General features: G+C 28.7%; 1 protein-coding gene across 1 annotated transcript in view; it reads left to right on the plus strand.

The window, feature by feature from the left end:
• LOC129910133 (uncharacterized) overlaps positions 1–14,903 on the plus strand; it is a 170,044-nt gene that overhangs the window by 135,626 nt on the left and 19,515 nt on the right. The window contains 1 exon segment of the mRNA XM_055987406.1: positions 1,866–2,057. Within this exon segment, the coding sequence (XP_055843381.1) occupies positions 1,866–2,057 (192 nt within the window).

Raw genomic sequence — 14,903 nt, forward strand, 5'->3', positions numbered from 1 at the left:
AAAAAATTAAAAAAAAAAAATATTTGTTGCAAATAAAAACAAATTGCATTATATTTATTACAACTGGAAAAAAATTGACTGCAACCGAAAAATATTTGCATTGAAAATAATTTACTTATTGCAAATAAAAAATATTTGCATAAAAAAAAAATTGATTGCAATGCAAATAAAAATGTTTTGCATTGAAAAAAAAAACTGCAAAAAATTGACTGCAACTGAAAAATATTTGCATTTAAAATAAAATTTTAATTGCAAAGAAAAATATTTTCAAAAATATAACAAAAATATTTTTATGCATTATTCGACCATACAAACAGCCTACACTATGTTATTTCTCGGGTGTATTTTTTTTTTTTTATTTTGTAGCACAGTGTTATTTTTTTAATGCTAATGTTTTTCGGTTGCAATGTTTTTTTTTAATGTAAATTTTTTTCCAGTTGCAATACTCAAATTTTTTCAATGCATTATTTTTTTTTCAGTGGCAATAAATATTTTTTCTGTTTTGAGACAAGTTCATCGATCAAACCTTTCTTATCTTAGATTCGTTATTTCTCTCCACTATTTCAAGGCTACGCGCATGGTGGGAGAGCATTGAACATAAAAAAAAAACGCTGTCTGCTACAACAAGTTAAAAATCTTAACTTCGAAATCTGATCAATTCTTCAGTTCTAAGAAATTTAACCATTAATTTTTTTCATCGAAAAAAATATTACTCATACGCCAGAGTGACTCCTTAAAATGAAAAAATGATTTCAGTGTTATTTTTTTTTCTTCTGACTTACCAAATAATTTCGTGCTAACATCGCAAATTTAAAGTTTAATTTTGTTTATTGTTGATTTAATATTTCCTGGAAAAAAAATACTTTATTCAAAAGAAAATTGGTAGTAATCAAATTCCACGAATATTTCACTTAAAATAGATATAATCTCCTCCTATAGTCTGCTTCTGTTGGGGGTTTGTTATTTTTTGTTTCATTTTGCTCAAATAAGTCATTATCATTAATTCCCTTAGGACATAATTTAATACCCTCATCGTTGTCAACGTAATCGCCCACTCTTTTCATTACAAGTAAAAAAAAAAAGAACAGAAAAAAAAAACAACATAGAATTACAACAAAATCCAAATAAATTCCCCCCGAATTTTGTAAATAATATCTTTTTTTGTATTAGTCACGATTGTGTCGCTAAGTATACTCTTCTTCGTTATCTTTATGTATTTTATAATAAAGCTCATTTGATATAATAATAATAATAATCATTCAGTCAGGAGGGATGGTTTCGAGTTTGGTATAAGAAGAGTACTATCAATTTAGTCCCAAATGAATACCAATTAATTGTCTAGAAGACATAACAAAATTGATTTGAATGCGCGAATAAGATAAAGATACCTACCTACCTTCTCTGGCAAAAGAGAATACAGATAAGGGGAATGAATAGAAGCAACTAATTGATGAGACGTAATAAAGGATCTGATGGGAATTGTTTATGTGTGTGTTTTCTGTGTGTTTGTACTTATTAATAATTATATCGAATTCTTGTCGACTCTGTTTGTGAGCTCAAGTTGAATCTTTGATAGAAAATTAATTTCAATTAATTTGGTAAATCAAAGAAAATCACTTATTTGATTAGTTCATATTTCATTTAATAGTAAAGAAGATGAAAAAAAATGAGCTCACATATTTTTTTCCAAAAAAAAAAAGGATGAGTAAACACACTTGATTACATTTAATTAATTAAGCTACAAGGAATTGTAGAGATATTTAAAACTTTCTTTAACTAAAAAATCTTTTTTTTTAATTTAGATCAGAAAAGTTTTAGTATTGTCCAATTTTAATTCAAAAATATCTTTTTTCTTCTTTTTACAGATTCCGAATTAGAAGAATTCGAAACGCCAGCACGATATCGTCCGGATTCACTAAGTGCCCTCAGTCGTGCCACACGTTTTACTGAAGACGAAATCAAACGAATTTATCGGGGATTTAAGGCTGAGTGTCCGACGGGCGTTGTCAAAGAGGATACCTTCAAAGTAATCTATTCGACATTCTTTCCTCAGGGAGGTTCGTGCGGTACAGTATAAATATTTTTGTTAACATTTTTCTAATCGGACATAGTGTACTAATAATTGTTGGTATTTCTTTCTTTTTTTTCTATCTTTTTTTTCTTCGTCATTTTATAATAATAATAATCAAAAAATTATGTAATCTTCTTCATAATTTATATCCACACAAACAAAAAAAATTAATCGTGCATAATGATCTTATGATTTCAACAAAAAAATCAAAAATTATAATTTTGTGATTGACCTTCCCTCTGTATCCAAATAAAAATAATTATGATGTTATATGCCTACGTGACCGGCCATCTATATTTTATGTGGAAATGAACGTAACAAATACAAAAAAAAAAATTAATAATACATCTTACGGTGTATAATGACTAAATAAATAAATGTTTTTTTTTATGTGGTATTGCACTGCCTTTATGTAAATTGTTGTTTATATTTTTTTTTTGTTTTTTATTAATTTTTTCTTTTAAATTAATTTAAAAAATTTTATTTGCAGATTCCATTTTAATTAGTTTTAATAAGACTTTATGGTTTACATATATTTTTTAATCATTAAATTCATTGTTTTAAATTTTGTTGCATAAGCTTATATCCAGTTGAAGTCTGAAATGCCATGTTGTGAGCTGATTTTTTTTTGTAATACATACTCACAAATTGAAATTAAATATACCCAAGGATTATAGGTTCTGTAGAACGAGATTTTTCTTGCACCGCTAGACACAATATAGTCTTTTAATCATTTTTTGTTTACTGCATCAACCCACTCTACCCCTTCTTTAACATATATATTTTACGCTCATTTGCTCATAGAAGGTTACCATTGTATTTGAATTTTCGCTTGGTAGTTGAGCTCATACAAGCTTTTGATCACCATGCTTGTAACTATAAAAACAAGCTACTGATCAAACTAATAAAATTTTTGTAGTCGAAAGTGCCAAAGCAGCCATATAGGAAAATTTCAAGTCTGATATAAGCTATATCAATTGAATCATTTATTTGCAAAACATGATAAGTCCACTTTTTTTTTAAATTCGTTTTTTTGACTAAATTTGTACTCCAGGGATAACCACGTCTGTCTTTAAAATATGAAGTATCTACTCCATTTATATCCGATTTTACAGCTATGCGAAATATTTTTTTAGTATCAAAAACAGAATAAGTCCCGGACTTATCATCTTTTGAAAATAAACAACAGCTTCTTTTTGTGTAAATGGTATATTAGATTAATGGCTGAAAATCTTAAGTTTAAAGCTACTTTAAAGTTAAATAAGCAGTCCGGACATTGCATTTTATTCTCAAATACAATTGTTTGATAGACTGGGGCTAAAAGCAAAATTGCATATCCATTTAAAAACTAATTTCACATCCGTTTATTTTCAAAGTATGATAAGTCCAAAAGCGTTTTTATTTATTATCTTTTGAGCTATCGCTCCAAAAATTAAAAACGAAACGGTATTTTGTAGCTAGGCAAGAGTTCTACAGAATGTATTTTTTATAAATTTTTCTACGCATATCAAAAGAAAATAGAACGTTTTTTTCTTCTCCTGAAAAATTTAAAATCATGGACTTATCATGTTTTGCAAATAAATGATTCAATTGGCCTCGAGCATAAACATAGGAGTGAAAAAGTTGGAACTCGATTTATGATGTCCAACATAAGCAAAGATGGAGACATTTTTTTATGTCCTCGATAAAATTTAAATTATATTTTCTTACATACATTCATACATCACTATAATATTAAAAAAAATATAAAGTGTTGCCAACTTTGAAATCTAAAATATGCACTGAAGTACCCATCAATATTAAAAACCACGAATTCTAAATTTTTGAAATAGATTTTAGTCTAATTCGTTTGTCCACCGAAAATATTTTCTACTCTTAAAAAAAAAATACTACATTTTTTCACAAAAAGTCTGGAAAAAATGGCTTCACAATAGATCAAAATTTTCTAAACGATCATTTTTTGGTGGCCAACAAATATGTTGTAAAGGCCACGGGCAGTGGCGTATTGAGAGGGGGGGCTCAGGGGGCTCAAGCCCCCCCAACCCTCCAAAATCATGTTATTATTTAGCTGATTTCATCATAATCTACATGATTAACTTAAACTTGTTCGTAAATCTTAGAGATTAAAGGGCAGCTCAGATAATCAAGCCCCCACCAAATTCTGAAATGGCTGTTTGTCTTTGTTTGAGCAAGAGCCTCAGCTGACGTTCATTGACGTCGAGGTAAATTTTTTTCTGATTTTAGATTCTTCAGATCATTTTTTTTATATTTTGATGTCGAATTTCATCACCATTAAATTTTGCAAAATTTCTTATGCAATCTCAAAATACCGTATTTTGTCGATTTAAGTATTTTATTTACGTTTTTTTTTTTTCAAAAATAATAATATTTTTCTCAAAGATATTGGAAATTGAAATTTTTGATATTTATAAATCAACATAACTAATGGTAACAAATTCCAGTTTCCGCTTTTTCATATTACGAAAAAATACATATTTCGGATTAAACATCAAAATAGAATTTCATTGAAAATTAGTTTTTGACACTTTCACGTTTTATATTTCACTTTTGTGCATTCACTTGCCGAAAGTGAAATTAAGTGTTCGGCATTTTTTCACTCACTTAGATTTTCTGATCAAATTCAGTTAACTTTGGTCCTGTTCGTAAATTTGGTGCCTTTTTAATGAATCTGCAATTTTTTGACAAAATATTATCAAAACTTATATTTCTATTGTTTTGTAATGTTTATTTGTTGTTAATTCAATACAAAATACATAAAACACATGAGGCAAGAAAAATATCATAATTCAACACTGCCTCTGTGTTTGCAACCTCATTCGCCTTGTAAATTTGTGGTGTGAACGCTTTTCAGGTTTTTGAAAACTTTTTGCCATAAACCGCGTTTTTGGGTTTGGTGTGAAAAGGCTATTACACTTTACCTAATTCATTTTTCTTTTAAAATTTGCAACAATACCGCTAATGTTCTGCATTTCACTAACATATTGTCTCGCAAAATGTGTCTTCCAATAAAATTGCATCCTTGTTCAAAGCAGCAGTAATTTCACTTTAGAAACAAAATAAAAATGGATGATCCTTGAGTTTTGACAGTTCGAAGCAATTTCGAAGTTTGCGAAATCGGTTGAAATGAAGAATATGATATTTAATTTCACGTGAAATTGAAAATTTATTTCAATTCACTTTCGGTCGAATTGCGGAGCATGGCGTTTATATTGAAAATAGTAATGAGTATATAGCTCAAAAACTAGACGTGATACGAATAAACCTGTAAACAGTTTTGAACTCAGCACATGACAAAGTTCGAACGACATAAAGTGATCTCCAAGAATGACTCAACACCTTGATGTTTGTGTAAAATGTTTGGGATACAAGAACTTTGAAAAAAAACACTACTTTGAATGTGAAAGGAGGAGTGAAAGAACGAATCTGTCGAGAGTAGTAAAATGCTACTATTTACCACTTTCAGTACCGCAGTACAGCTCTTAACTCTCGATCATTTCGTACATTTACCCTCTAAAAAATTTTTGAAAAATGTTCTAGCCCCCTCCAAAATTTTTTCTGGATACGCCACTGGCCACGGGGACAATGCATTTCGTTTAAAATTTTCTTCAATCCCAACAATTGAAAATGTTCGAAATCGATCCAAAGAGCGAGCAAAATTAAAAAATCACTTTTTCAAGATAAAAGAAGAATGACATCTTCCAAGTCCCTCGATTTATTTCTAAAGGTTTTCCAAGTACCATCAAGAGCTTTTTTAGGAAAAATTTTATTTTCAATACAGTTTGTTTATAAGTAGGAGAGTAAGACCCAATTTATTCACACTAAATTAAAATTAAAGTCGCCATTAAAAAGAGGGAAATTTTAAAATTTAAATATAGAAGGGAGTGAATAAATTGGGTCTAAATAACGTAACGTTACGTTACATAAAGTAACGTTATGTTATTTTGACATTGCATTTTGTTACGTGAATCAGGTATATTATATTTCGTCAAGTCCATTCAAAATTTATATAAGATTTGAAAAGTCGTAAACAGGATATTGTTTGTTAGAGTTGAATAATTGATACCGGGACTAAGACTAAAAGCATTTTTTTTTTACCCAATTTATTGAAAAGAAATATTTGTTATCTTTTTTAAATGTAAGAGGATTGAAAAACTAATATATTGGTAAATCTTTATAATAAATTGCAATATTGCGTTTTTTTTTTTGGGAATCCTAAAAATACATATTTGAAAAAAAAAAGTTTTATTTTTTGAGGAGCACCGGAAGTGCAAAAACCAGCACTGCATTTTTCTCTCTCTCATTTTTGTTTGCTTTGTTCTTTTTAATTTAAAGTTTAAATTATAAGAAATTTTGAAAATTGTGTAGGTACTGACAACTTTGTTTATTTTTCTTCGCAAAAAAAAAAACAAACCTAACGAAATTTATTTAAAATTTCAAATAGCCTAAGTTATTTTAAACTCTGAAATAAGGTTACAAAAAAATATCACACAATTCAGGTTTCTGAAAATCATTTCCAATTAATATGTTTTTGGAAAATAAATATTCATAACCTAGTGCTTTTTGAATCTTATTTCTCATACTCGTAAATAAATATTTTGAACCCTTTTTGTTAACAATTAAATTGTCAATACTACTTCTAGTTAAAAAAAGACACAATTCACGTCTCTAGGATTTCAGTATGTGCTCTATACATGGCAAAAGACTCAACGAATATATTTTATTTTCTACATTTCATGAATTTATGATTTTACACTTGCATTTTTTATTATAATTTCCACAAAGAAAAAAATCTATGTAAATCAAAAAGTCACCGTAAGTATATTTTTTCAAAAACAACACAAAAAACTGCTTCACTCAATGGATACAAAAAAAAATTCCCATACGCAGCTTTATTGTTGAGCTCTCCTCCATCCCCAAAAAGATGCTACATATTCTTTTAAGTGTGCTGTGCTCCTTCAAGTAGATTTAATTTGTGTTGAAACTGGCTTCCTTATCTCTGTGCTACCCCTCACTCTTCCCGCCCGCCCACCACCTCTCTGCTAAGTGTATTTTGCAATCTACAATCTCATTTCATTTTAGTCATCAAACCATCATTTAACTATTTGTGTCGTAGTCGTCTAACACCATATCTCCACCCCTTCATCATGGTCATTATTGTCATCATCATAGCCATCAACATCATCGCCGCCGTCACCATTATCTTCATCACAATGTCATCCTTCAGAATCAAATCTCATTTGCTCGCTCGGCAAAGCTTAATTTGATTGCTGGAGAAGCGACAACGACGACGACGAGTGCTATAGATAGAATGTGTTGTGTGGAATATAGCGCAGCGCGTCATCATACTATTCTCTTTTCTCTCAAGTGACCAATAGGAATGAAGAAGATCTCTGATATCCTTTTGCACATCATCTTCCTTACACCCCACTGATTCTGCCAAGCTATTGCCCACAACCGGAAGCTACCACAATCCGCAACATCTATCGTCGCCATAGTGTCATTGCGTAGTCGCGCGGCAATGGCCATTCCGTCTCTCTCAAGGTGACATTTTGTCCGTCAATTTAGCGCAGAAGGACACATTCTAACGCGATGTGATTTCAGTCATGGTCATAATTTGATGTTTTTTTTTGTCTAGATGATGTCCTTCTATGAGTGAAAATGGTGCAAATCCTGTTGACTATGGAGAATATGTGTGATGTGTGGATTTAAGGACTAAAATAAAGCTGCCAAGTGTCCAGACAATAATAACAACGGGGTGGAATGTTTGTTATAGTTGGTTGAGGTTTCTGATAGTGAAAGTGAGAGTGAATGTTAATGCATGGAGTCCTTTTACTTTCTGTTGTTAATGACAATAATATGTTACACAAACACACTCTAGCAATCATTATCTCGGCTTTTGTTATGTTTGTCTTCTGACGAATCGTCCTCTTATAATGGTCATCAACGTTACTTTCTCAAAAATTACCCATCATCAATGGCAGATGGAGAGAGCAGAAGAGTAATGGAGGAGTTTCCTGTTTATTTCGTCACATGACACAAATATCTAATGATAGTCATCTTAGCTTCTATAGAATTTATGTAAAGGTACTAGAGTTGTGTATTTTATTATAGATAGAATGAATAAATAGGATATGAATATGTATGGACGTTCAGCAAGGACATTTCAAGTAAAGAAAATAAACTCAGTAAGCCAAATGTCCATGAAAGAAATTAAAATTTTGTTCGGAAAAAAGTGGAAACAAATTCTTATTCAATCAAATTGGAGATAAATTGTTAAATGTCCTTAAAACACAATGCCAATTGCCAAATTTGATTCAATGATATTCAAATTTATTGGAATATTTATTGCAATGAAAAAAAAAATTGCAAAAATGTTATTGCAACTGAAAATTATTTGAAATTTGAAAATAAATTTTGTATTGCAAATATGTAAAAATATTTAGCAACAAATATATTTTCATTAAAAAAGAAAACACTGAAACAAATTGCTGCAAATAAAAAAATTTCTGTATTGAAAAAAATTCAATGCAAAATGTGTGCATTTAATAATTTTTTTTTTAAATATTCATCGAATTTCTTACAATTTTGACTATTTGGCATTACATTCGGTTCAAGATTATAGTTGAAATAGCTTATGTGTGGTCAAATAGTCAAAATTGTAAGAAATTCGTCGAATATTAAAAAAAAATTATTAAATGCACACATTTTGCATTGATTTTTTTTTTTCAATGCAGAAGATTTTTTATCTGCAATAAATTTTTTTTAATGCAAAATTTTTTTAAAAAATTATTTTCAATTCAAATTTTTTGCAGTTGCAATAACATTTTTTTAATGCAATTTTTTTTATGTATTTTAATTTTTTTATTTTTGAATGGAAACATTTTTCAGTTGCATAAAATTTTTTTTTATGTTAAATATTTATATTTGCAATAAAAATTTTATTTTTAATGCAATTCTTTTCAATGGCAATGAATTTTTTTTTTCAATTGCTAATGCATTGTTTTTCAATGGATATTTTAAGAACTCTGATCGATATCAATGGAAGGTGTGTTCAAATAAACATGACCAAATTAGTCAAGTTTCAGCCAACCTACATTTTGTATTTATTTTGGAAAGGTGTAAATGTGTTCTTTTTAAAATAGCTAAATTAATAAAAATCGGTGTAATTCAGTTTGTATTTTTGCATTAGTCAAAAAAAAAAAAAAAATAATAATAATTGTAAAATGCAAAAATAAATAGTACAATAATGATAGCTTTCCATATGGCACGTAGAATTAAAACTTTTATCCGTTTAAATTTAATTATTTTTTAATTTTTTTACGAGACGTGACGATCTTCTTCCTATATTTTTTTTTATTCCTTGATAAGGAAATTAAAGCTATGATTACACGGTCAACGAAATCGGTCAACGCGTTGACTCTCTGACGTCAAGAAAAAATCCATATTCTCTCTGTAATCTCAACGTCAACGTTCACAGTGTCAATGCATAAAACATTGACTAGCTATCACACGATTGACACTATTGCGTCAATGTTTTTATAAATTACGTTGACGCGTAGGTGTGTCAACGTGACGTTTTTGTGTCAACACGTTGACTCGCAAAACTTTGTTGATTACACTGTTTGACACAAAGCAAAAATTTAAATTTTCCAAAAATATTAAAAAAAAAAGCGGAGAAAATGAGATTTAAAAAAAGCTCTCAAAGAAAAATTAAGGGAAATATGTTTGACATTGTTGCATTGAAATGTAAATATTTCGAGATATACGCAATGCACTTTTAAGATAAAAGTCTTAAATGAATTCTGGTAAGATTGTTGAAAGAATACAAATTTAAAATTTCTAAATTTGTGTCGAAAAGTTAGAAAAAAAAAAAAAAAAATGTTTCGACATTTGATTTAAAAAAAATCGAAAAAAAATCAACATGGCCACCTTCAGACGCTTATAGCATAGGAACGCCGCACCCAATGTTAATGGTTATGGTCTTAAAATGCAGCTTAGAATATACAAATGGTTTTTGGTTTTTTGTAAAAAAAAAAATTTTTGCAACAATGATCCAACATGGATGCCATGGCCATACCAAAAAGTTTTTTTTTGTAAAAAAAAAACAAAAAGGTGAAATGAGAACCCCCCTCTCTCCAAAACGGTACACCATTCCAATAACACGGTGTAACACTCAAAATATACGCGGGCGGAGACCTATCAGGTTTTGTAGAGCTAGTCGCTAGTAACTCCAGATTTTGGGGGTGTTAGGGGATTTTCAAATACCGTTTCGTTATCAGTGCGCGTCAACGCTATGACATTGTCATTGCAATGACACCCAGTCCTAAAACTCTGTCAACGCGTCCCAATGGCATTGACAGAGAGATTACACGGTCATCGAAAATAGTCAATGCGTTGACCCAAAAATGTGTGTCAACGCGAGTGTCATCATACCCGTCAACGCATTGACAACAGTTTTCGTTGACGATCACACAACGTGACACTCTTGGGACAGATTGTGACGTCATTTTTACGTCAGAGAGTCAACGCGTTGACCGATTTCGTTGACCGTGTAATCATAGCTAAAGTAGTTAAATTTTTTCATGTTCGCCACAAATAAATGAAATATTTCATAAATTCAATTTATAGAAACGACTTCAAACGAGACACTTTGACTTTACTGTATTTGACGGTCGATTAAATTACTCACATTTATCTACCTCAAATTGATAAATTTTAATAGAGTTTTAAAAGTATTTTGATCACATAACTATGTACATACAAATATATTTGAAATTTATTTTTCCCAATTAAATTGGGTTATCCTAAATAAAAATCAATTTTCCGAAACAAGTCCTAAGGCATAAAAAGGTTATATTTGTTATTGAATCCATTTCATTTACTTTAACGATATAATGGGTAGTTTTACTAAATAAATACCATCTGTACCCTTGAGCATATTAAAAATAAAATGAAATTATTAGATGAAGATATAATTTTGATCATCATCTGCAACAAAATACATAAGAATCTGAAATATAAAGCAACAAAAAAATTTATAAAAGGATTTTTGTAATTTTCAAACAAAAATGATATACAAAAATCTTTTGTTCGTGTTTTTTTTATGTCAATTTCAGAAAATTAAATTGATTTCAAATAAAGGGTGATTCAAAAATCATTGAAAAATATAATGGCATGGGATTTCAACACAAGAAATTTAATTTATATAAGCAACATCGCAAGTGACTAAGTTTATCCTTTCGTATTTCTTGTTAATAGATAGAATTTAAACATTTTTTTTTTTAAGTTACCAAACCAATGTTAGTATATTTCTATCAAATTTTACCCTGAACCACCCAATATCATCGTGAAGTGTGTGTCTGTAGAAAAAAGTTATGATGAAAATTTATGAAATAACATAATAAAGACAGACACATAGAAATAACTGAAATGCTACGTGCTTGGGATCCATTTAGAACCATTTAAGCCACACATTTAGATGTGAATTTATTAGGGTTTTCTAACTATGTTTGAAACTTTTATTACATATATCCACCCTCTGATTGAGTTGGATATAGAATTATTATTACTTTGTTAGACAGTTGTTTCAGAAATTTTTTTTTTTTTATTCTCTTAAAACGTTATGAATTGTATTACCTATATATTTTTTTCTCTTCGATTTTTTGTTTGTTTTGATAAAATCTTTATACGGATAGGGAATTAAGATTGAAAAGATTATCAGATAAATGAAAAACAAACAAAGTCTTATGAGTTATTTATGAAAAGAGAAAAGAAATTATGGTGGATTTTGTTTGCAATTTGTTAAGTGAATTATGATTGCTGTAACTTTTTGAATTGACATATTCAGGAAAAAACTTGGATAAACCAGGATTGAAAGATTTGTGTGTGTACTATCACAAGTCATTAATGCAATTAATGGAGATTAAAACAAAATCCTTGAATTATTTTTTCCGCTATTAAATAAAATTAAATTTAATCTGTGAAAAAATTTGCAAATTATTATTTTATTTTAATTTCTATGACCTTAAATTAACATAAATAATATCCTTCAAAAGTTTTGTCGTCTTAATTTCAATGACCTTCCATTCCCATATTGAATAGCCCATTAAATAAAAAAAAAAAATATTTTTTTAAATTAAAAACATTAACTTTATATTTTCGTTAAAAATTCAAGAAAACAATTTGCCCAAACAATAATTCAAATAAATAAAAATAAAATCCACCATCTGGCCTTAAAATATTTTTTTCTTTTAATTGGGTCAGTAGATGTACATTTGTAAAGGATATTTTTGTTTTCAGAATTTTCCTTTCTAAGTTCAACGACCAGTAAAAATAAAATTCAACCTTTTTCTTTGATACAAAATGTTTTAAGGATTAATCTAAAAAAAAAAATAATAAACCTTAATGACTTGCTTATAAGACTACTACCTACATAATATATCCATATCCGACATAGACGTTTGACCCTTTTTTCTGAGCTGCTTTTGAATATTCTACATATTTAAATTTTCCTTTAATTAAGAAATTCTTTTCCCCAAAAAAGGTTAAATTTTTATTAAGTAATATCTCAACTAACCTCTCTGAAAAAAAAAAAAAATGCTCACCTACACTAACTTTTCCTTTCAAATAACTTTATCAAGTTCACGAAAACAAAATATAAACAAAAAAAAAAAATAAAAAACAAAGAACCACACAAACCACTCTAAAACCAACCGAAAAAAAAATCCCAATTAAATTTCTTCCTTCCTTCTTCCTTCATCGCCGATTCTGCTTAAAATTCAAGAAAAAAAAAAAAACTAAACACAAAACGAAAATAAAGTTTTCATCGTTTGGTCTTTTCCAAAACTCAGGAAACAAGAAAATAAGGAAAAAAAACCATTAACAAAACAGTAGTGTTGAATCCTTTTTGTATATAGTTGTACTGTTGGTTCAAGTTTTGTTGGTCGTCGTCGGTATGTTTGAGTATAGGCAGAGCAAAAATAAACGCAAAAAAACAAACACATGTATAAGTAAAGTATAGAATGGAGAAACCTGGCTAACAACTACTGCAACATGCTACACAAAATAATACCAGCTATTCATTCATCGCCTACCATTAGCATGTGCTCTTTATTCATAATTTTCTTCTTCATAAAATATCCAAGGACATTTACAAGTTTTTAGAGGAATTTCACCACAATAATATAATCAATTGCTAAGTATTTCGGTATTTCGAAAATACAATACACAATACTTGGATTTAGATTTTTTGTAAAAGAGTACTTTTATAATTTTTTAATTAAACCCAAAAAGTCTCAACTATTTGTGGTCAGACCACCAGCTTAAGTTAGATTCCATTTTATATATTTTATTGGCATCATGTCTTTCAAAATTAATTTTTCTTAAAAGGTCAGCAAAATAAAGCAAATACTCTACAGTCCATGATTTTTAGGCCTGTTTTAAAAGCTTTTATTTTAAATTAAATCTTAATAAAATCCATATTTACAATTGCATCGCTATATAAAAAAATTCTTTCTTAATTAAATTCCATCAGTGTATATATTGATTCATTGTTATCACTTACAAAAGGAATCAAACTGATTCAAATTCAATTTTCGAAAAAAAAAAAATGTAATACGTTTTTATTTTATTAATTATACCTAAGTCATAACCTACAAAAGCTTCATCGAATTAGAAGAACGAAGACTCAAGGAAGCCGAATAAAACAAATATCATTTCTAAAAAAAAACAATAAAACAATAGAAAAAAACAGAAATAGAATAGACTCAGTTGGTATTTCCATGTTCAAAAGGGATCCTTACAACCCCGTCCAGAAGTCAATATCATACAACGTAACAATCATAACCTACATATTTTAAAGAAAAATTATTAAATGAAAGAAAATAAATACAAAATTGTACCAAAACTCAAAAATGTACAAATTTTTGTTTAACTGAAGGCATATTGTTTCAAAATGTAAAGTTGATTTGAGCAATAATCATCATAACATCGTCAACTTTGTTAAGTTAAGAACGTTCTATACCAAAACTTTAAGCTATAAAGCGTCAGTGCTTCATAAATTCAAGACTACTGCATCGATTCTTTTAAAATTTGGAATACTATTTTCGTTTATAATTTACAAGGTGACGTTGAGAGTTTTCTTTATTGAATTTGTTAAATTTTTATTTCACTATAACAAATAAGCCAAAAATCGCGTTTTTCCATTCAAAGTGGGTAAAATTGATTTTGATAAGATCGATTTCAGTGGTTATTGTGCTTTTTGGAAAGAACAGAACTCCAGGAAATAAAAAGCCCAGCCGTTCTCGAATTATAAATATGACTTTCTTTTATAAGTTATTTGTTGTATAAATAGTGCTTAAATATTTAGGTATAATTCAAAGTTACTGGTTTTTTCTTTGATGTTACCTTTTTTCACAACTGTTACTAAAACATGTCACACTTGTTACAATCACATTGTTATAAAAAAAGACATTTTTTGAAGTGAAAACTTCTTTAGTATCGTAGTGATTTGAAACAAGATGAAACGAAAACGCGACACGACTTCAACTTGTTATAACTTTTTTGTTTTAATAGATAGATGAATGAAATTTGTACTGTAGATAGGTAATTACATAAATTATAATTGTACAAAATTTCAATTAGTTTCATATTCAAAATTTGGAGATAACGGTAAAAAGATGTTCTTTTCCAACACACATTATATCTTTTGATCTAGTGCACATACAAATTTGATTTAACTTTAATACGCATGCTGATAACATAACCTTTTATTTAATATATCACACATAACGGTACGTGCTCTACAAGTTAC

This window comes from Episyrphus balteatus, chromosome 2 (assembly GCF_945859705.1).
Source record: "Episyrphus balteatus chromosome 2, idEpiBalt1.1, whole genome shotgun sequence".
Taxonomy (NCBI): domain Eukaryota; kingdom Metazoa; phylum Arthropoda; class Insecta; order Diptera; family Syrphidae; genus Episyrphus; species Episyrphus balteatus.